This window comes from Cydia strobilella, chromosome 1 (assembly GCF_947568885.1).
Source record: "Cydia strobilella chromosome 1, ilCydStro3.1, whole genome shotgun sequence".
NCBI lineage: Eukaryota > Metazoa > Arthropoda > Insecta > Lepidoptera > Tortricidae > Cydia > Cydia strobilella.
In genome coordinates, this window is record NC_086041.1 from 33,340,699 (window position 1) to 33,361,865 (window position 21,167).

At 42.1% G+C, this 21,167-nt stretch overlaps 2 protein-coding genes across 4 annotated transcripts in view; one reads left to right on the plus strand and one right to left on the minus strand.

Annotated features, from left to right (window-relative positions):
- Positions 1-2,783: 2,783 nt before the first annotated feature.
- Positions 2,784-21,167, minus strand: part of LOC134745333 (RNA polymerase II transcriptional coactivator) — a 107,550-nt gene continuing 89,166 nt past the window's right edge. The window contains exons 1-3 of one of the 3 annotated variants that reach the window (XM_063679367.1): positions 5,455-5,518; positions 5,218-5,298; positions 2,784-3,107 (exon numbers count right to left, since the gene is read on the minus strand). In XM_063679367.1, coding sequence (XP_063535437.1) covers positions 2,853-3,107; positions 5,218-5,277 — 315 coding nt within the window. In that variant the 5' untranslated portion in view covers positions 5,278-5,298; positions 5,455-5,518 and the 3' untranslated portion in view covers positions 2,784-2,852. Of the gene's footprint in view, positions 3,108-5,217; positions 5,312-5,454; positions 5,519-21,167 lie in introns of those variants that run through there. The other 2 variants (XM_063679351.1, XM_063679359.1) reach the window with 2 other exon arrangements.
- LOC134744790 (uncharacterized) lies at positions 5,665-7,098 on the plus strand. The gene is made up of 2 exons (XM_063678705.1): positions 5,665-5,804; positions 5,889-7,098. Exons 1-2 carry the CDS (start codon positions 5,732-5,734, stop codon positions 7,079-7,081), a joined length of 1,266 nt encoding a protein of 421 aa, XP_063534775.1. The 5' UTR covers positions 5,665-5,731; the 3' UTR covers positions 7,082-7,098.

Here is a 21,167-nt window from a genome sequence, read left to right on the forward strand (position 1 = left end):
TTAAATGCATGATTTTTTTCTTTTTGCCCGAAATGAATATACATATGTGTTGCGTAATTGTTTGCTGATTATGGGAAAAATTGAAAAAAATAAATATAACCTCGATTTTCACTGCGAAATTAGTGTTAGAAGTTGCATAGGCTAAATCATATTTATGTAAATATGAAATTTTCAGCGAGAGAGTGTATGAAAAATTTTACTACCATCAGAAAGGTACACTATTTGTGATATACCTATGATAAAGTTTTTAAATATAAAATAATTACAAACCCCGAAAAAAACCTTCAAAAACCACGTACTAAAAATCACCAAATTCTGGATTTTTCCAAGTTTTCCGACATTTCGTCAAATTTTTATAAATGAAATGTAATTTTTAAAATACTGCGTAAATTTTGGTTAAAAAATCGGAAAACGGATTAGTTTTACTATTGTAATAATATATAGGAACAAATAGATTTTATCTAATTATGTATAAAATTAGATGTTTTTGTTGTATGTAGGCTGCATCCTACACTATGCATTTAAGGGTTAAGCCCAAAGTCAAACAAAACACACTTAGATAGCTAGGAATTAAATGGGTACCTTAAAACCACCCAACTATAATCCTAAAGCTCCTAATTATGGTTTAAAATTAACTCGAATCTTCATTAGGCGGATCCACACAGAATGAGCCGCCTCACGGGGAAATTGCCGCGCGAGGCTGCTCGGTCGGAGGAGACGTGCCTCGCCCAAGGCAATGCGGCCGTGGCACGTTTACACAGACCGAGCTGGGTGCGTAGCCATCGTGCAATCGTTAACGCTCCGTAGCGAACGAAACGCAACTGCAACTGTCACTGTCGCACTAGTGTGGAAGAGTGTGAGAGAGATGGATACGCTACGGAGCGTTAATAACTATTGGCACGTTGGCTACGCGACGCGCCCTGATCCGCGCGGCAATTTCCTCGCGAGGCGGCTCGTTCTGTGTGTACCCGCCTATTCGGTTGTGACTATTCTTTGAATGTCATAGTTCTACAAGAAAAAACTGACAAAACTAAAAAATAACATATTTGTAGTACTGGAGAATATTTACTTCTTTTAAATGTTTTTTTTTTTCAATTCATCACAATTACGCACATGGTACAATTTGTACGATTTTTGAAGCATTTATGAGACAGAAATTAAGTTTAGAAAATAATCCAAGTGAATCTGTTGAAATTGTGAATACATACTTAGCTGTTTCAAAAGGGTAACATCAGGAGAATTGCCCAGGGACAGATAGATTACTACCGTTATTAGTTATTACCTTATTGACATGATCAAGTTTACACATTAATGAGTAGGATTTTTTTTCGGTGTGTCGAAAAATACACACTGGATGATGAATGAAAGATGTTCCGGAAAGGGGAGGGTCCAGGAGAATTGCCCAGGGACAGACTTATACGTGGTTATAACTGTGTCGTCATGTATTATGGGCTAAAAGCCTGAAATAAACGATATTTTATTTTATTTATTATTATAACCTCACCTCATTGACATGGTCAGTTTTGTCTGACCCTTGGCAATTTTCCCAAGCTGTCACAGACTGGAATTTCTTATTTGTACCATGGCAAGGGCGAACAAGAGATAGAAAGCGGTTAATGAAGGCTGTTGACATCTATATCCCAGTTTTGTCATATAAACATGGAGTGTAGGGATATGCATTTATTTATATAGGTACTAAGGATATATATTTGAAATCTAGTAATTTGTGTAAATAAATGGAACTTGTTGTTCTATGAAATGTCATTGGAATCTGATTTAATTTTATTCCAAATATTATTTTATGTATAACAAATACAGTGAGACATTACCAATTTATATGCATATATGTAATTATGTATACTTGTAGTCTGGTTCTGTCTAAAGAATGATAGCGAGGCAGATAATAAAATTGCAAAACAACTGCTTATACAATATATAGTTGTAACTGTTGTGTGTTGAAAATGTAATTTTTCTGAACACATTCTGGTACTGGATGCCTAGCCAAAATGTCAATCCTTAATAGAAAACGCTAATAATGTATGGAAATAGTCACGTGACTTTTCGTAGCATTGGTCATCCTGATACATATTTAGGGTTCCGTACCCAAAGGGTAAAAACGGGACACTATTACTAACGACTCCACTGTCCATCTGTCTGTCATCAGGTTGTATCTCATGAACCGTGATAGCTAGACAGTTGAAATTTTCACTACTACTAAAAACAATAAATATTTAAGTGGGGGCTCCCATACAACAAACGTGATTTTTTTGCGTGGTACGGAACCCTTCGTGCGCGAGTCCGACTCGCACTTGGCCGGTTTTTTTCTTTTCGTCTGTCGATATAAAAATACGATTGTCTTCTTGGCTAGGTTACCAGGGGGAGGTACTATTAAATTATAAAATTTAAATAGAATTAAAGGTAATTCTGAACACAAAGTGCTATCATTCTTTTGACATTAAGTTATCTCAAAATTGTGAATAAAGAATCTCTATTAGTTAATACCAAAATGATTATACTCAATGAATTTTTGTTCCGTAAGTACTAACATGAAAGCTCAATATTGTACCTGTTTAATTTATTTGTACTGTTATAAGTTATAAAATTATGTTTTTGTTCCTGGCGGTCACTGACAATATAAATATGTATATCTTTTAAATAAAAAATGTTTTAGTCTGATTTGTTTTTTATTACACTTTCAATTCAAATACATGCAATAGGACTTCCCCTATTCCTATCACTTCCACAAGTCTCATAACATATTAAGTAATCAAAACTTTAATTAAAATTTGCTCAACAAACCTTTAATCTTATAAATATTTAGTAACACAATCATACAGTATATTTGTTCCAAACTAACAGTTACTGAGTTCCTCGTTCACCTCCTCCGCCAATGTCAGCAGTTTCCTCCACTGCTCTGGGGTGAGACTGATGCCTTTCTTCCCCGGTAACAAGTCTCCATTCTTCTCGTAAAACTCCCGAATGTCCACATAATGCTTTCCCTTGAACTCCCTCACTTTGACAAGCTTCTTACCCTCCAGGACCCATGTTGGCTCTTTGTCCGTAGTCCTTGAGCCCATTTTGGCTTTCTTTTCTGGAGGTACATTTCTCTGAAAATGAATGGAAGTAGTTTTCAAATAATTAATAGAAGCGTTACTTTGAGGAAATCCATATTAATCTAATTAATCAAAACAAAATTATTACTTTTAATCCGCGAATAGTAAATTAGAGCTAATAGCAATAGCCTTTATTTCATGCTTCTTTTTTTTACAATTACATAAAATTACAATTATTATTGGTTTATTATTTGCATGTCGCGTGTGCGGAAAAGGCCTCCCCGAGTTTTTCCCATTCCTTCCTATCCTGTGCTGTTCTCCACCAGTATCTGTCGAAGTTCACTAACTCGTCTCTCCATCTTTTATTTGGTCTTTTTTGTTTTCTCGCTATTCCTATTGCTGACCATTCTGTGACACTTTATATTATTCTGTGTTAATGCTAACCCGTTGTATTTGGTCTATTTTGTTTTCTCGCTATTCCTATTGGTGACCATTCTGTGACACTTTATATTATTCTGTGTTAATGCTAACCCGTTGTACTTACTTGCGTATTTTCTGTATGCAATTATTGCAATTAATTCCACCCTCCAACCGCAAAATTAAATACGCAAATGAATATAACAACCCAACACCAAAAGTACATAACTCGACACGTGTTTCGCCTGTCTACGAGGCATCATCAGATGTTGACGGTCCGGCTGGTCCGGCAACAATAAAACCGTTTTTACATTAATCATTTAACATTATCGTATGTTGCAGGCGTACGGAGATTGCTTAACATCAGGCGGGCCGTATGCTTGGTTTCCACCCACGTAGTATAAAAAAAACGCATAAAATGTGCAAGTAAGTATAACGTGTAAGTATGACTAGCATGTTATTTTTTCACAGCTTAGCGAAGTAATAATTTTGTTTTGATTTTAAGTTAAGTGTTGCTTTACTTTTTATGGAGTGTAAAATTCAGCGCATTGACCTGACAGCTTAGCATTGAAAATTAATAGACTAGGACCAAGATAACTGCATGGCATTTGCAATGACAAAGTGTGGCAATGAGTGTGGTTTTTTTATTTTTATTTATTGAATAAGGAAACAAATTACAGTTTTGTAAATTAATACAAGACCCATCATAGGCAAAACCTTCTATCTATCTATCTGGCCCTATTATTCTGAGTTAGAGTATGTCCCGTAGATCAGTGTGCCGCTTGGTAAAGGCCTCCTCTAGCTCTTTCCATTGATGTCTGTCGTGGGCCACTCTTCTCCAGTTCGGGCCCGCTGTGAGTTTGAGTTAAGGAGGTTAATTTCTTGTTCTATTAAAACCAGTGCAGTTATCTTAAAATAAATGGACTCTTGTTCCCCTAAGTTGTTCTCATATACAAGAGGAATCTTGAAATCATTCCATATCAACATTTTTACTTGGTATCAGTTTTATTTGCACTTTATACAAATAGATAACTGTTGCGAATGCTTGTATAAATTACTGATAAGGCTATGGTAATTGATGATGCATTATGCCTTTGCAGTTTTACTGTTTTTAGGGTTCCGTACCAAAAGGGTAAAAACGGGACCCCACTGTCTGTCTGTCCGTCTGTCACCAGGCTAGCCTAGCTGTATCTCATCAACCGTGATAGCTACAGTTGAAATTTTCACACATGATCTATTTTAGTTGCCGCTATAACAAATACTAAAAACAGAATAAAATAAATAAAGTGGGGCTCCCATACAACAAACGTGATTTTTTTTGCCGTTTTTTGCGTAATGGTACGGAACCCTTCGTGCGCGAGTCCGACTCGCACTTGGCAGGTTTTTTAAAATTATTGACCAATTGACAATGTACAGTCAGCAAAACTATTAGCTTATAGCAGCAAATGGGGTGCTAAGCTAATAGTTTTGACTTTTGATGAGACAGTACATAATATGTAAAAGTATGTAAGTAATTGGAAAGTATCCTTATGGGTTTCTGCTCAGTCATAGTATTCTATGGCTCAGTCATCTGCCATAGTCTAACGTTTGAGATGGTTCGTGGCCAGTAAATCCCTAGGATGCGTCGCAGGCACTTGTTTATAAACACCTGCGGACGACGGGAGTTAATCGCGTAAAATTTACAAATATCACAGGTTGAAATATGATAAACGTGTTTTCTACGATGATCTATTTATCATTTACTTACATCAACAGGTCCCTCGTCGCTGTCACTAGAACTTTCAGCTTTCTTCTTGTTTTTGGGCATGTTGTTTTGTTTAATGATTTGCTTATCACGAAATCTGTAAATTGTAAAAATTAACCTACAAATATTTTTAAGTGGACTGTATGTTCATTCAAACAGGGATATTTTTTACAAAGGATTAGTAAAAAAAAAATAACTTTTAATTAGTCTAAACCTAAGCTTACTAATTGCAATTAAAACTTAATTCCAAATTAACTTACCGTTGTCGATTGACGTTGCCACCTAGCCGGTATCTCAACTCAATCAGCTGTTTGAGCTATTTGACTTCATCCACTGTTCTTTGGTTACATGTGTAGCTTCTACGTTTTTTTATGACAACAGAATAGCATACAACGTCACATTGACAGTGACAGGCTGACAGCAGGTATTAAACATAACCTAACCTACAAAAATAAGCAACGACCTGTGTTACTTATAGAATTTTATCAGAAAGGTATTGAATTATATTCAAAGCACGATGTTAGAGCCCTGGAACGATTCCTCTCTGCTACCACCACCTGTTCATACATTTCTATGTCATCGTAAAATTGGTAAGTTTATCGTTGACCTTTTAAAACACGCCTGCTTGTCGGATAACTTTTGAACTGTTCATTTGTAATTCTTTTTAATTACAGGCATTAGGGATCTAAAAACCACTTGTACGAATATGATCAAAGTACTGTCTAATCAATCTCCTTTGCACAAAGAGAGCGCAATACTCTCTAGATTTGCTTATAAATACGACAAGAAGTTTCGCAACGACATCGGCTACAGGCATTTTAAGAAGGTTAACGTAGCCTTACGGCGTTATTTGGGACTGAATATATTGAAGGACATAGAAAACTTCAGCGACACATTACCGGCTGATGACGAGGATTATTTACCAACAAGACAGATGCTCCAATATATAATGATCAGATTGATCACGTTTGCGAAGATAATGGTGAGGGTTTGCGTATGTTCGAAGCAAGCGTCGGTATTTTATTTGGACCGCATTAAGTGCGGGGAGGGCCACTGGATGTCTCTGATGCCATATGCAGCGCTGAGCCGCGTGTGGTCGCTCTGCACGGTGCTGCTGCGCAACGCCTGCGCCTGGTACGCGCGCCTGCGGCCCTGGCTCGACAAACTACAACTGAAGGGAGTAGACTTCCTACCCGACCACTATAACCTGCCACTAGACTTAGAAGAGTGGCTGGACCTTAAAAACATTGACTCTTTTGGAAGGTTTAAATGGGCTCCGGACAAACACTTGACATTGCACCAGAGCTTAATAGTTGAAGATAATGATGATAATACTGACAGCTTCATGGATTATGTCAAACGGCTAAATGAAGAAACTGACTCTGAAGAGCCATCATGTCATCTTAAGGTAAACAATCTTTCAAAAGAAAGTCCAACTGAGATACAAACAAATCCAGTACTAAATAAAGATAAAGGAGATAGCATTTCTAGAGATAGTTTTAAAGCCCCTCTGCACTCCAAATTGAAATCAACTGAAATATTAAATACTTTTAAAGGTGAGACAATATCCAGGGAAAGTTTTAAAGGGCCACTCACTCAATCAAAATCAATTGAGTTAAAGAGAGATACATACATTCATTCTCCAGCAAATGTGACTGATATAGAATCTTTAAAAAGGTTCATTTTGATGGAAGAAGGCTTTAGAAATGTACAAAATGAGTCATCCTTAACAAGACATCTGAGTTTCATGCAGTGGACGGCTCTAAAGAATTCATTAGACACATTAGCAAACTCCTTGTCCAACAAAAGAAAAATAGAGAAAAAATTCAAAAAAATATGGAAAGAAAAGTGCATTGATTGTAGTTAATAAATGTATTTTCCATTTTTTCTTGTATTATTTAATAACACAAATTATTTACAGTTTAATTATAACAGCACCAATTTAATCACTAACATGAAATGAAACAGTACTATGAAAAAATATAGATGTTTAGCACAAAAATATATTCAGGTACAATATAAAACAAATACAATATTACAAAATCCTTGCTAATTAAGCTGTTTTGCTGCTAATGCTATGAAATTATGGCCAATGTCATTAAGAAATGGTAGTGTTTAGTGTGTTAGTTTACTTTATCACTTTAGATACCATAAATAGCTTCCAATATTAAAGTAAAATTATGATAATTCAGTTTAAGATTACGTAATATGACATTTCTTCATATTACTTTGAATATATTTTGATAGTTTGACAATGTTATATCAAAGTTTCCAAATTCTTTAGTAATCAATCAATGCAATGCAAGTTGATTCAAAAGTCGCTGGTAAAAAATAAATATAAAAACCTGGCCAGACCAGAAAAATAAATGGATAATCTCATATACTTTGGAACATTTTATAAAGGCCTGTCTCCTTAAGATTGTTTCTGATAGACGTTCTTAATATAAACCCTCCGCATGGATAATTATGATGGTTCCTCTTTTATCATTTGTCATTGTAGACATCACAAGTATAGGTATCGCCAGGAGAGTTGAAGTCGCGCACGCACACAGCAACAAAATCATGTAATGACAGCGAGATATTGAAATGAGTGTTCTTTTTTAGTATCGATAGCAAGTAGAATCGCAACCTCAAAATGGATCAAAAAGTTTTTTCAAGGTTTTTTTATTTATTTTAGCATAATATCGTGCGCACATCACATTTATTCAATGCTGTTTTTGCGATTAGTACTCAGTGTAGCTGTGTGTGTAATCATTCACCGCAACTCTCCTGGCGATACCTATATATATATATACCTACTCGACAGACAAATGACACAATAGATGATAAAAGCTTTACCATCTTATCTGCTGGTTTTCAATGAAGTATATCAAATTCAAATTAGAATAACAAGAATTTGAAATCTCAACATCACTCACACTCAACACTTAGCATACAAACAGTATGAAATTATAATAATGCAGTCATATTTGTATACCTTAATTTGTAATATATATTTGCGCTTTGTTTATATTTACATAAGTCATAAGACTTTCACTATTTACATAATGTTTCGCAACACCCCATAGTTTACAATATCAAAACAATTCACAATACATTATTTACTTCACATGTACACTTCACGGAATGTATAACAATTATTATAAGATTTATAAGTTAAGTTAACTATACTTTTTAACAATAAAAAAAAACTGAAAATGACACAAATATTGGTTTAATGTTATAAAAAACGGCGATTGACAACTAGTAAAAAATGAGATTGTCATTCCAGTATTTTATAATTAAATAAAGAGAATAATCTCAATTAATACTCCTGGGGTTTTTATGCCAGAATATTCTGGTAGTATTAAATTATTTGTACATACAAGATAGTTATGTTTCTATAGTATACATATCTTAATGCATATAATCGCCTTTTATTTACAGACCATTTACCCCTTAACTCCCAGAGGTCAAAATTTGCCAACTAAATAAAAACCTTGGCGTATTAAATTTAGAGTTGAATTTTTAATCTCTTTACTGACCTAATATAGCATCGGTGGGAAGCGAGGGTGTAAGCATATGTTTAAATACAAGACAAACATTTGCAGCTTATATTAATGAGATTGTTAAAAAAAACAATAGTACAATGTGCAACATGGGGCGTAAGTTAAATATTGCAAACGAGAGTATAGTTAAATCGCGACGGCTTGCCGGACCGATTTATAGACACGACTACGCCCAGAGTTACACACAATGTTTTTCATCACACTTGCAATACAAAAATGAAGTATAAAGACAAAAAACTGTGAATTATTAGAAACTTCATAACTGCCTAGGGAAAACGCTTTTTCTATAGTTCCCGTTAAGCCTGCGTGCAACCACATTTACTAAGTGGGTGTGATGAAAATGCATTTACCTACACATTGACTGTTATGTAGGCTTCAAGACTTTTAGGAATGCTTGTTTACAACCGTCCGATAACGGACTATAAAGTCCGTTCTTTTTTTTCAGATTAGAAATTTTATAACCTTAAAAGCAGTGGCAACTTTTTCCTCTACTAACTAACTATCAGTGTTGGCCGAACGCTAATGCCATTAACCATTAAAAATTAACAATTAAAAAGGTTAATGGCCATTAACCATTAGCCATTTAATTCGGATTAAAGTTAATTCGGATTAAAGTTAATTCGGATTAAATTTTTGAGACGTTAATGGCCATTGAAGTTAATTCGGATTAACTTTAATTCGGATTAACTTCAATGGCCATTAAAGTTTCTAAAAATTTATTAGAATTACTCTCAATTGCATCAACGTCTAATAAAATTACATTCGTGATATTTTAAAATGAGACAGCAAAATGACCCTGACTGAACCCTGGCAGTAGTAGCAGTACCTACCTACTACCTAGTAGAATTCTGGTTTGGTGCAACACAGACATACGCGGTTTTGGTCATTTAAATCGTCTTGATGAGCACTTCGGAGAGCCGTACCCACGATAGAGCTGATGCTGAACCCTGGCAGTACCTAATGGATCTAAGGTTTGGTGCAACATAGGCACACGCTGTTTTAGTCATCCGACTCGTCTTGATGAGCACTTCGGAGAGCCATACCCATGATAGAGCTGATGCTGAACCCTGGCAGTACCTAATGGATCTAAGGTTTGGTGCAACATAGGCACACGCTGTTTTAGTCACCCGACTCGTCTTGATGAGCACTTAGGAGAGCAGTACCCATGATAGAGCTGATGCTGAACCCTGGCACTACCTAGTGGATCTAAGGTTTGGTGCAACATAGGCACACGCTGTTTTAGTCATCCGACTCGTCTTGATGAGCACTTAGGAGAGCAGTACCCATGATAGAGCTGATGCTGAACCCTGGCAGTACCTAGTGGATCTAAGGTTTGGTGCAACATAGGCACACGCTGTTTTAGTCACCCGACTCGTCTTGATGAGCACTTAGGAGAGCGGTACCCATGATAGAGCTGATGCTGAACCCTGGCAGTACCTAGTGGATCTAAGGTTTGGTGCAACATAGGCACACGCTGTTTTAGTCACCCGACTCGTCTTGATGAGCACTTAGGAGAGCAGTACCCATGATAGAGCTGATGCTGAACCCTGGCACTACCTAGTGGATCTAAGGTTTGGTGCAACATAGGCACACGCTGTTTTAGTCATCCGACTCGTCTTGATGAGCACTTAGGAGAGCAGTACCCATGATAGAGCTGATGCTGAACCCTGGCAGTACCTAGTGGATCTAAGGTTTGGTGCAACATAGGCACACGCTGTTTAAGTCACCCGACTCGTCTTGATGAGCACTTAGGAGAGCGGTACCCATGATAGAGCTGATGCTGAACCCTGGCAGTACCTAGTGGATCTAAGGTTTGGTGCAACATAGGCACGCGCTGTTTCGGTCATCTGACTCGTCTTGATGAGCACTTAGGAGAGCGGTACCCATGATAGAGCTGATGCTGCACCCTGGCAGTACCTAGTGGATCTAAGGTTTGGTGCAACATAGGCACGCGCTGTTTAGGTCATCCGACTCGTCTTGATGAGCACTTAGAAGAGCAGTACCCATGATAGAGCTGATGCTGAACCCTGGCAGTACCTAGTGGGTCTAAGGTTTGGTGCAACATAGGCACACGCTGTTTTAGTCATGCGACTCGTCTTGATGAGCACTTAGGAGAGCAGTACCCATGATAGAGCTGATGCTGAACCCTGGCAGTACCTAGTGGATCTAAGGTTTGGTGCAACATAGGCACACGCTGTTTTAGTCACCCGACTCGTCTTGATGAGCACTTAGGAGAGCAGTACCCATGATAGAGCTGATGCTGAACCCTGGCACTACCTAGTGGATCTAAGGTTTGGTGCAACATAGGCACACGCTGTTTTAGTCATCCGACTCGTCTTGATGAGCACTTAGGAGTGCAGTACCCATGATAGAGCTGATGCTGAACCCTGGCAGTACCTAGTGGATCTAAGGTTTGGTGCAACATAGGCACACGCTGTTTTAGTCACCCGACTCGTCTTGATGAGCACTTAGGAGAGCGGTACCCATGATAGAGCTGATGCTGAACCCTGGCAGTACCTAGTGGATCTAAGGTTTGGTGCAACATAGGCACACGCTGTTTTAGTCACCCGACTCGTCTTGATGAGCACTTAGGAGAGCAGTACCCATGATAGAGCTGATGCTGAACCCTGGCACTACCTAGTGGATCTAAGGTATGGTGCAACATAGGCACACGCTGTTTTAGTCATCCGACTCGTCTTGATGAGCACTTAGGAGAGCAGTACCCATGATAGAGCTGATGCTGAACCCTGGCAGTACCTAGTGGATCTAAGGTTTGGTGCAACATAGGCACACGCTGTTTTAGTCACCCGACTCGTCTTGATGAGCACTTAGGAGAGCAGTACCCATGATAGAGCTGATGCTGAACCCTGGCACTACCTAGTGGATCTAAGGTTTGGTGCAACATAGGCACACGCTGTTTTAGTCATCCGACTCGTCTTGATGAGCACTTAGGAGAGCAGTACCCATGATAGAGCTGATGCTGAACCCTGGCAGTACCTAGTGGATCTAAGGTTTGGTGCAACATAGGCACACGCTGTTTTAGTCACCCGACTCGTCTTGATGAGCACTTAGGAGAGCGGTACCCATGATAGAGCTGATGCTGAACCCTGGCAGTACCTAGTGGATCTAAGGTTTGGTGCAACATAGGCACGCGCTGTTTCGGTCATCTGACTCGTCTTGATGAGCACTTAGGAGAGCGGTACCCATGATAGAGCTGATGCTGCACCCTGGCAGTACCTAGTGGATCTAAGGTTTGGTGCAACATAGGCACGCGCTGTTTAGGTCATCCGACTCGTCTTGATGAGCACTTAGAAGAGCAGTACCCATGATAGAGCTGATGCTGAACCCTGGCAGTACCTAGTGGGTCTAAGGTTTGGTGCAACATAGGCACACGCTGTTTTAGTCATCCGACTCGTCTTGATGAGCACTTAGGAGAGCAGTACCCATGATAGAGCTGATGCTGAACCCTGGCAGTACCTAGTGGATCTAAGGTTTGGTGCAACATAGGCACGCGCTGTTTAGGTCGTCCGACTCGTCTTGATGAGCACTTAGGAGAGCAGTACCCATGATAGAGCTGATGCTGCACCCTGGCAGTACCTAGTGGATCTAAGGTTTGGTGCAACATAGGCACGCGCTGTTTTGGTCATCTGACTCGTCTTGATGAGCACTTAGGAGAGCGGTACCCACGATAGAGCTGATGCTGAACCCTGGCAGTACCTAGTGGATCTAAGGATTGGTGCAACATAGGCACGCGCTGTTTTGGTCATCTGACTCGTCTTGATGAGCACTTAGTAGAGCGGTACCCATGATAGAGCTGATGCTGAACCCTGGCAGTACATAGTGGAAGTAAGGTTTGGTGCAACATAGGCACGCGCTGTTTTGGTCATCCGACTCGTCTTGAGGAGCACTTAGAAGAGCAGTAACCATGATAGAGCTGATGCTGAACCCTGGCAGTACCTAGTGGATCTAGGGTTTGGTGCAACATAGGCACACGCTGTTTTAGTCATCCGACTCGTCTTGATGAGCACTTAGGAGAGCAGTACCCATGATAGAGCTGATGCTGAACCCTGGCAGTACCTAGTGGGTCTAAGGTTTGGTGCAACATAGGCACACGCTGTTTTAGTCATCCGACTCGTCTTGATGAGCACTTAGGAGAGCAGTACCCATGATAGAGCTGATGCTGAACCCTGGCAGTACCTAGTGGATCTAAGGTTTGGTGCAACATAGGCACACGCTGTTTTAGTCACCCGACTCGTCTTGATGAGCACTTAGGAGAGCGGTACCCATGATAGAGCTGATGCTGCACCCTGGCAGTACCTAGTGGATCTAAGGTTTGGTGCAACATAGGCACGCGCTGTTTAGGTCATCCGACTCGTCTTGATGAGCACTTAGAAGAGCAGTACCCATGATAGAGCTGATGCTGAACCCTGGCAGTACCTAGTGGGTCTAAGGTTTGGTGCAACATAGGCACACGCTGTTTTAGTCATCCGACTCGTCTTGATGAGCACTTAGGAGAGCAGTACCCATGATAGAGCTGATGCTGAACCCTGGCAGTACCTAGTGGATCTAAGGTTTGGTGCAACATAGGCACACGCTGTTTTAGTCACCCGACTCGTCTTGATGAGCACTTAGTAGAGCGGTACCCATGATAGAGCTGATGCTGAACCCTGGCAGTACCTAGTGGATCTAAGGTTTGGTGCAACATAGGCACGCGCTGTTTAGGTCGTCCGACTCGTCTTGATGAGCACTTAGGAGAGCAGTACCCATGATAGAGCTGATGCTGCACCCTGGCAGTACCTAGTGGATCTAAGGTTTGGTGCAACATAGGCACGCGCTGTTTTGGTCATCTGACTCGTCTTGATGAGCACTTAGGAGAGCGGTACCCACGATAGAGCTGATGCTGAACCCTGGCAGTACCTAGTGGATCTAAGGTTTGGTGCAACATAGGCACGCGCTGTTTTGGTCATCTGACTCGTCTTGATGAGCACTTAGTAGAGCGGTACCCATGATAGAGCTGATGCTGAACCCTGGCAGTACATAGTGGAAGTAAGGTTTGGTGCAACATAGGCACGCGCTGTTTTGGTCATCCGACTCGTCTTGAGGAGCACTTAGAAGAGCAGTAACCATGATAGAGCTGATGCTGAACCCTGGCAGTACCTAGTGGATCTAGGGTTTGGTGCAACATAGGCACACGCTGTTTTAGTCATCCGACTCGTCTTGATGAGCACTTAGGAGTGCAGTACCCATGATAGAGCTGATGCTGAACCCTGGCAGTACCTAGTGGATCCAGGGTTTGGTGCAACATAGGCACACGCTGTTTTAGTCATCCGACTCGTCTTGATGAGCACTTAGGAGAGCAGTACCCATGATAGAGCTGATGCTGAACCCTGGCAGTACCTAGTGGATCTAAGGTTTGGTACAACATAGGCACACGCTGTTTTAGTCACCCGACTCGTCTTGATGAGCACTTAGGAGAGCAGTACCCATAATGGAGCTGATGCTGAACCCTGGCAGTACCTAGTGGAACTAAGGTTTGGTGCAACATAGGCACACGCTGTTTTAGTCATCCGACTCGTCTTGATGAGCACTTAGGAGAGCAGTACCCATGATAGAGCTGATGCTGAACCCTGGCACTACCTAGTGGATCTAAGGTTTGGTGCAACATAGGCACACGCTGTTTTAGTCACCCGACTCGTCTTGATGAGCACTTAGGAGAGCAGTACCCATAATAGAGCTGATGCTGAACCCTGGCAGTACCTAGCGGAACTAAGGATTAGTGCAACATAGGCACACGCTGTTTTAGTCATCCGACTCGTCTTGATGAGCACTTAGAAGAGCAGTACCCATGATAGAGCTGATGCTGAACCCTGGCAGTACCTAGTGGGTCTAAGGTTTGGTGCAACATAGGCACACGCTGTTTTAGTCATCCGACTCGTCTTGATGAGCACTTAGGAGAGCAGTACCCATGATAGAGCTGATGCTGAACCCTGGCAGTACCTAGTGGATCTAAGGTTTGGTGCAACATAGGCACACGCTGTTTTAGTCACCCGACTCGTCTTGATGAGCACTTAGTAGAGCAGTACCCATGATAGAGCTGATGCTGAACCCTGGCAGTACCTAGTGGATCTAGGGTTTGGTGCAACATAGGCACACGCTGTTTTAGTCATCCGACTCGTCTTGATGAGCACTTAGGAGTGCAGTACCCATGATAGAGCTGATGCTGAACCCTGGCAGTACCTAGTGGATCCAGGGTTTGGTGCAACATAGGCACACGCTGTTTTAGTCATCCGACTCGTCTTGATGAGCACTTAGGAGAGCAGTACCCATGATAGAGCTGATGCTGAACCCTGGCAGTACCTAGTGGATCTAAGGTTTGGTACAACATAGGCACACGCTGTTTTAGTCACCCGACTCGTCTTGATGAGCACTTAGGAGAGCAGTACCCATAATGGAGCTGATGCTGAACCCTGGCAGTACCTAGCGGAACTAAGGTTTGGTGCAACATAGGCACACGCTGTTTTAGTCATCCGACTCGTCTTGATGAGCACTTAGGAGAGCAGTACCCATGATAGAGCTGATGCTGAACCCTGGCACTACCTAGTGGATCTAAGGTTTGGTGCAACATAGGCACACGCTGTTTTAGTCATCCGACTCGTCTTGATGAGCACTTAGGAGAGCAGTACCCATGATAGAGCTGATGCTGAACCCTGGCAGTACCTAATGGATCTAAGGTTTGGTGCGACATAGGCACACGCTGTTTTAGTCATCCGACTCGTCTTGATGAGCACTTATGAGAGCAGTACCCATAATGGAGCTGATGCTGAACCCTGGCAGTACCTAGCGGAACTAAGGTTTGGTGCAACGTAGGCACACGCTGTTTTAGTCATCCGACTCGTCTTGATGAGCACTTAGGAGAGCAGTACCCATGATAGAGCTGATGCTGAACCCTGGCAGTACCTAGTGGATCTAAGGTTTGGTGCATCATAGGGACACGCTGTTTTAGTCACCCGACTCGTCTTGATAAGCACTTAGGAGAGCGGTACCCATGATAGAGCTGATGCTGAACCCTGGCAGTACCTAGTGGATCTAGGGTTTGGTGCAACATAGGCACACGCTGTTTTAGTCACCCGACTCGTCTTGATGAGCACTTAGGAGAGCAGTACCCATAATGGAGCTGATGCTGAACCCTGGCAGTACATAGTGGATCTAAGGTTTGGTGCAACATAGGCACGCGCTGTTTAGGTCATCCGACTCGTCTTGATGAGCACTTAGAAGAGCAGTACCCATGATAGAGCTGATGCTGAACCCTGGCAGTACCTAGTGGATCTAAGGTTTGGTGCAACATAGGCACACGCTGTTTTAGTCACCCGACTCGTCTTGATGAGCACTTAGGAGAGCGGTACCCATGATAGAGCCTTACCACCTACCTTAGATCCACTAGGTATTGCCAGGGTTCAGCATCAGCTCTATCATGGGTACTGCTCTCCTAAGTGCTCATCAAGACGAGTCGGATGACCAAAACAGCGCGTGCCTATGATGCACCAAACCTTAGATCCACTAGGTACTGCCAGGGTTCAGTATCAGCTCTATCATGGGTACTGCTCTCCTAAGTGCTCATCAAGACGAGTCGGATGACTAAAACAGCGTGTGCCTATGTTGCACCAAACCCTAGATCCACTAGGTACTGCCAGGGTTCAGCATCAGCTCTATCATGGGTACCGCTCTCCTAAGTGCTTATCAAGACGAGTCGGGTGACTAAAACAGCGTGTCCCTATGATGCACCAAACCTTAGATCCACTAGGTACTGCCAGGGTTCAGCATCAGCTCTATCATGGGTACTGCTCTCCTAAGTGCTCATCAAGACGAGTCGGATGACTAAAACAGCGTGTGCCTACGTTGCACCAAACCATAGTTCCGCTGGGTACTGCCAGGGTTCAGCATCAGCTCCATTATGGGTACTGCTCTCATAAGTGCTCATCAAGACGAGTCGGATGACTAAAACAGCGTGTGCCTATGTCGCACCAAACCTTAGATCCATTAGGTACTGCCAGGGTTCAGCATCAGCTCTATCATGGGTACTGCTCTCCTAAGTGCTCATCAAGACGAGTCGGATGACTAAAACAGCGTGTGCCTATGTTGCACCAAACCTTAGATCCATTAGGTACTGCCAGGGTTCAGCATCAGCTCTATCATGGGTACTGCTCTCCTAAGTGCTCATCAAGACGAGTCGGATGACTAAAACAGCGTGTGCCTATGTTGCACCAAACCTTAGACCCACTAGGTACTGCCAGGGTTCAGCATCAGCTCTATCATGGGTACTGCTCTTCTAAGTGCTCATCAAGACGAGTGGGATGACCTAAACAGCGCGTGCCTATGTTGCACCAAACCTTAGATCCACTATGTACTGCCAGGGTTCAGCATCAGCTCCATTATGGGTACTGCTCTCCTAAGTGCTCATCAAGACGAGTCGGGTGACTAAAACAGCGTGTGCCTATGTTGCACCAAACCCTAGATCCACTAGGTACTGCCAGGGTTCAGCATCAGCTCTATCATGGGTACCGCTCTCCTAAGTGCTTATCAAGACGAGTCGGGTGACTAAAACAGCGTGTCCCTATGATGCACCAAACCTTAGATCCACTAGGTACTGCCAGGGTTCAGCATCAGCTCTATCATGGGTACTGCTCTCCTAAGTGCTCATCAAGACGAGTCGGATGACTAAAACAGCGTGTGCCTACGTTGCACCAAACCTTAGTTCCGCTAGGTACTGCCAGGGTTCAGCATCAGCTCCATTATGGGTACTGCTCTCATAAGTGCTCATCAAGACGAGTCGGATGACTAAAACAGCGTGTGCCTATGTCGCACCAAACCTTAGATCCATTAGGTACTGCCAGGGTTCAGCATCAGCTCTATCATGGGTACTGCTCTCCTAAGTGCTCATCAAGACGAGTCGGATGACTAAAACAGCGTGTGCCTATGTTGCACCAAACCTTAGATCCATTAGGTACTGCCAGGGTTCAGCATCAGCTCTATCATGGGTATGGCTCTCCGAAGTGCTCATCAAGACGAGTCGGATGACTAAAACAGCCTGTGCCTATGTTGCACCAAACCTTAGATCCATTAGGTACTGCCAGGGTCCAGCATCAGCTCTATCTTGGGTACTGCTCTTCCAAGTGCTCATCAAGACGAGTCGGATGACTAAAACAGCGTGTGCCTATGTTGCACCAAACCTTAGTTCCGCTAGGTACTGCCAGGGTTAAGCATCAGCTACATTATGAGTACTGCTCTCCTAAGTGCTCATCAAGACGAGTCGGGTGACTAAAACAGCGTGTGCCTATATTGCACCAAACCTTAGATCCACTAGGTACTGCCAGGGTTCAGCATCAGCTCTATCATGGGTACTGCTCTCCTAAGTGCTCATCAAGACGAGTCGGATGACTAAAACAGCGTGTGCCTACGTTGCACCAAACCTTAGTTCCGCTAGGTACTGCCAGGGTTCAGCATCAGCTCCATTATGGGTACTGCTCTCATAAGTGCTCATCAAGACGAGTCGGATGACTAAAACAGCGTGTGCCTATGTTGCACCAAACCTTAGATCCATTAGGTACTGCCAGGGTTCAGCATCAGCTCTATCATGGGTACTGCTCTCCTAAGTGCTCATCAAGACGAGTCGGATGACTAAAACAGCGTGTGCCTATGTTGCACCAAACCTTAGATCCATTAGGTACTGCCAGGGTTCAGCATCAGCTCTATCATGGGTACTGCACTCCTAAGTGCTCATCAAGACGAGTCGGATGACTAAAACAGCGTGTGCCTATGTTGCACCAAACCTTAGTTCCGCTAGGTACTGCCAGGGTTCAGCATCAGCTCCATTATGGGTACTGCTCTCCTAAGTGCTCATCAAGACGAGTCAGGTGACTAAAACAGCGTGTGCCTATGTTGCACCAAACCTTAGATCCACTAGGTAGTTCCAGGGTTCAGCATCAGCTCTATCATGGGTACTGCTCTCCTAAGTGCTCATCAAGACGAATCGGATGACTAAAACAGCGTGTGCCTATGTTGCACCAAACCTTAGTTCCGCGAGGTACTGCCAGGGTTCAGCATCAGCTCCATTATGGGTACTGCTCTCCTAAGTGCTCATCAAGACGAGTCGGGTGACTAAAACAGCGTGTGCCTATGTTGCACCAAACCTTAGATCCACTAGGTACTGCCAGGGTTCAGCATCAGCTCTATCATGGGTACTGCTCTCCTAAGTGCTCATCAAGACGAGTCGGGTGACTAAAACAGCGTGTGCCTATGTTGCACCAAACCTTAGATCCACTAGGTACTGCCAGGGTTCAGCATCAGCTCTATCATGGGTACCGCTCTCCTAAGTGCTCATCAAGACGAGTCGGGTGACTAAAACAGCGTGTGCCTATATTGCACCAAACCTTAGATCCACTAGGTACTGCCAGGGTTCAGCATCAGCTCTATCATGGGTACCGCTCTCCTAAGTGCTTATCAAGACGAGTCGGGTGACTAAAACAGCGTGTCCCTATGATGCACCAAACCTTAGATCCACTAGGTACTGCCAGGGTTCAGCATCAGCTCTATCATGGGTACTGCTCTCCTAAGTGCTCATCAAGACGAGTCGGATGACTAAAACAGCGTGTGCCTACGTTGCACCAAACCTTAGTTCCGCTAGGTACTGCCAGGGTTCAGCATCAGCTCCATTATGGGTACTGCTCTCATAAGTGCTCATCAAGACGAGTCGGATGAATAAAACAGCGTGTGCCTATGTTGCACCAAACCTTAGATCCATTAGGTACTGCCAGGGTTCAGCATCAGCTCTATCATGGGTATGGCTCTCCGAAGTGCTCATCAAGACGAGTCGGATGACTAAAACAGCCTGTGCCTATGTTGCACCAAACCTTAGATCCATTAGGTACTGCCAGGGTTCAGCATCAGCTCTATCATGGGTATGGCTCTCCGAAGTGCTCATCAAGACGAGTCGGATGACTAAAACAGCCTGTGCCTATGTTGCACCAAACCTTAGATCCATTAGGTACTGCCAGGGTTCAGCATCAGCTCTATCATGGGTACGGCTCTCCGAAGTGCTCATCAAGACGATTTAAATGACCAAAACCGCGTATGTCTGTGTTGCACCAAAAAAGAATTCTACTAGGTAGTAGGTAGGTACTGCTACTACTGCCAGGGTTCAGTCAGGGTCATTTTGCTCTCTCATTTTAAAATATCACGAATGTAATTTTATTAGACGTTAATCCAAATTGAGAGTAATTCGGATTAATTATTTGACTTTCATGCCCATTGAAGTTAATCCGAATTAAAGTTAATCCGAATTAACTTCAATGGCCATTAACGTCTCAAAAATTTAATCCGAATTAACTTTAATCCGAATTAACTTTAATGCAATTGGTTAATGGCGGAACTAATGGTTAATAAAATTGATCAATGGTTAATTAAAATTAACAATTACGGCCAACACTGCTAACTATGCACTGAATTATAGTGGCGTTTACATATTATTGTACCGCAATAATAGAAAAGCAAAGCATTAGATTATTAGATATAGGAAAGCATTTCCGAAGAAAGTTAATTAACACTACTTTTGAGGTTAAAAAAATTCTAATCTTACAAAAACGGGGTACAGCTATTGGCAACACACACGGCCGTATTTGCCCTAATATTCGTGCTGCATCTGTCTACCTTAATTGGCCAAATGAAAGTGATGCAGCAATACAACACAGGTATGTACATTGTACAAATCATAACAAAAATAGTTCTCCAGATACTCTCGATTAAGAAAAAGTAGTTTTTTTTACTAAAATGTATGGTGGGTTGGCGTATCTTTTTATTTTATTATTCAGATTAGTAATAGGTATCGATTATGCCCTTAGCCTTTTCGCCTTCTTTTTAATAGTGTCACTGTCATCAACGCCACGTCAAAAATTGCACGTATACAAACCTGACCAAAACCACGATTTTTTATTTGTATGGCTAGGTTAAAATGAGAACGATACTCCGTTTGTATGGGAAGGTGAAATTCGGCCGAGCTTGCCGGGGACTTAGAAAAAAATATCTTAGGCTACATGGGAGACTAGTAAGTAATAACTGTATGATCCTTTTCACAGCCCTTATGCGCGAAGCTAAGCAAATCTCGTATTTAATAAATATAGGCAAGAATGGCAAACTTTTATAAATCATCCCGGCAATTCACTTCTTGATCGATGAGAGTCCGTCTAATTAAAGCTACCTTTGCACCGATTTGAATAGAACAAAGTGAGGGATTGTCATATTAAAAGTCATATCTTCATAAAATAAGAATAATTATGACTTTGTCACACTTTGTCATTGCAAATGCCATGCAGAGTTATATTGGTCCTACTATTGGGTTGCGCTACTTACCAT

What these genes read in the sequence shown, in the direction of transcription:
- LOC134744790 (XM_063678705.1), top strand. Translation starts at nt 5,732, where the DNA reads ATGTTAGAGCCCTGGAACGATTCCTCTCTGCTACCACCACCTGTTCAT. An exon ending in TCTATGTCATCGTAAAATTG is followed by an intron (nt 5,805 to 5,888) that starts GTAAGTTTATCG and finishes TTTTAATTACAG; the next exon opens with GCATTAGGGATCTAAAAACC.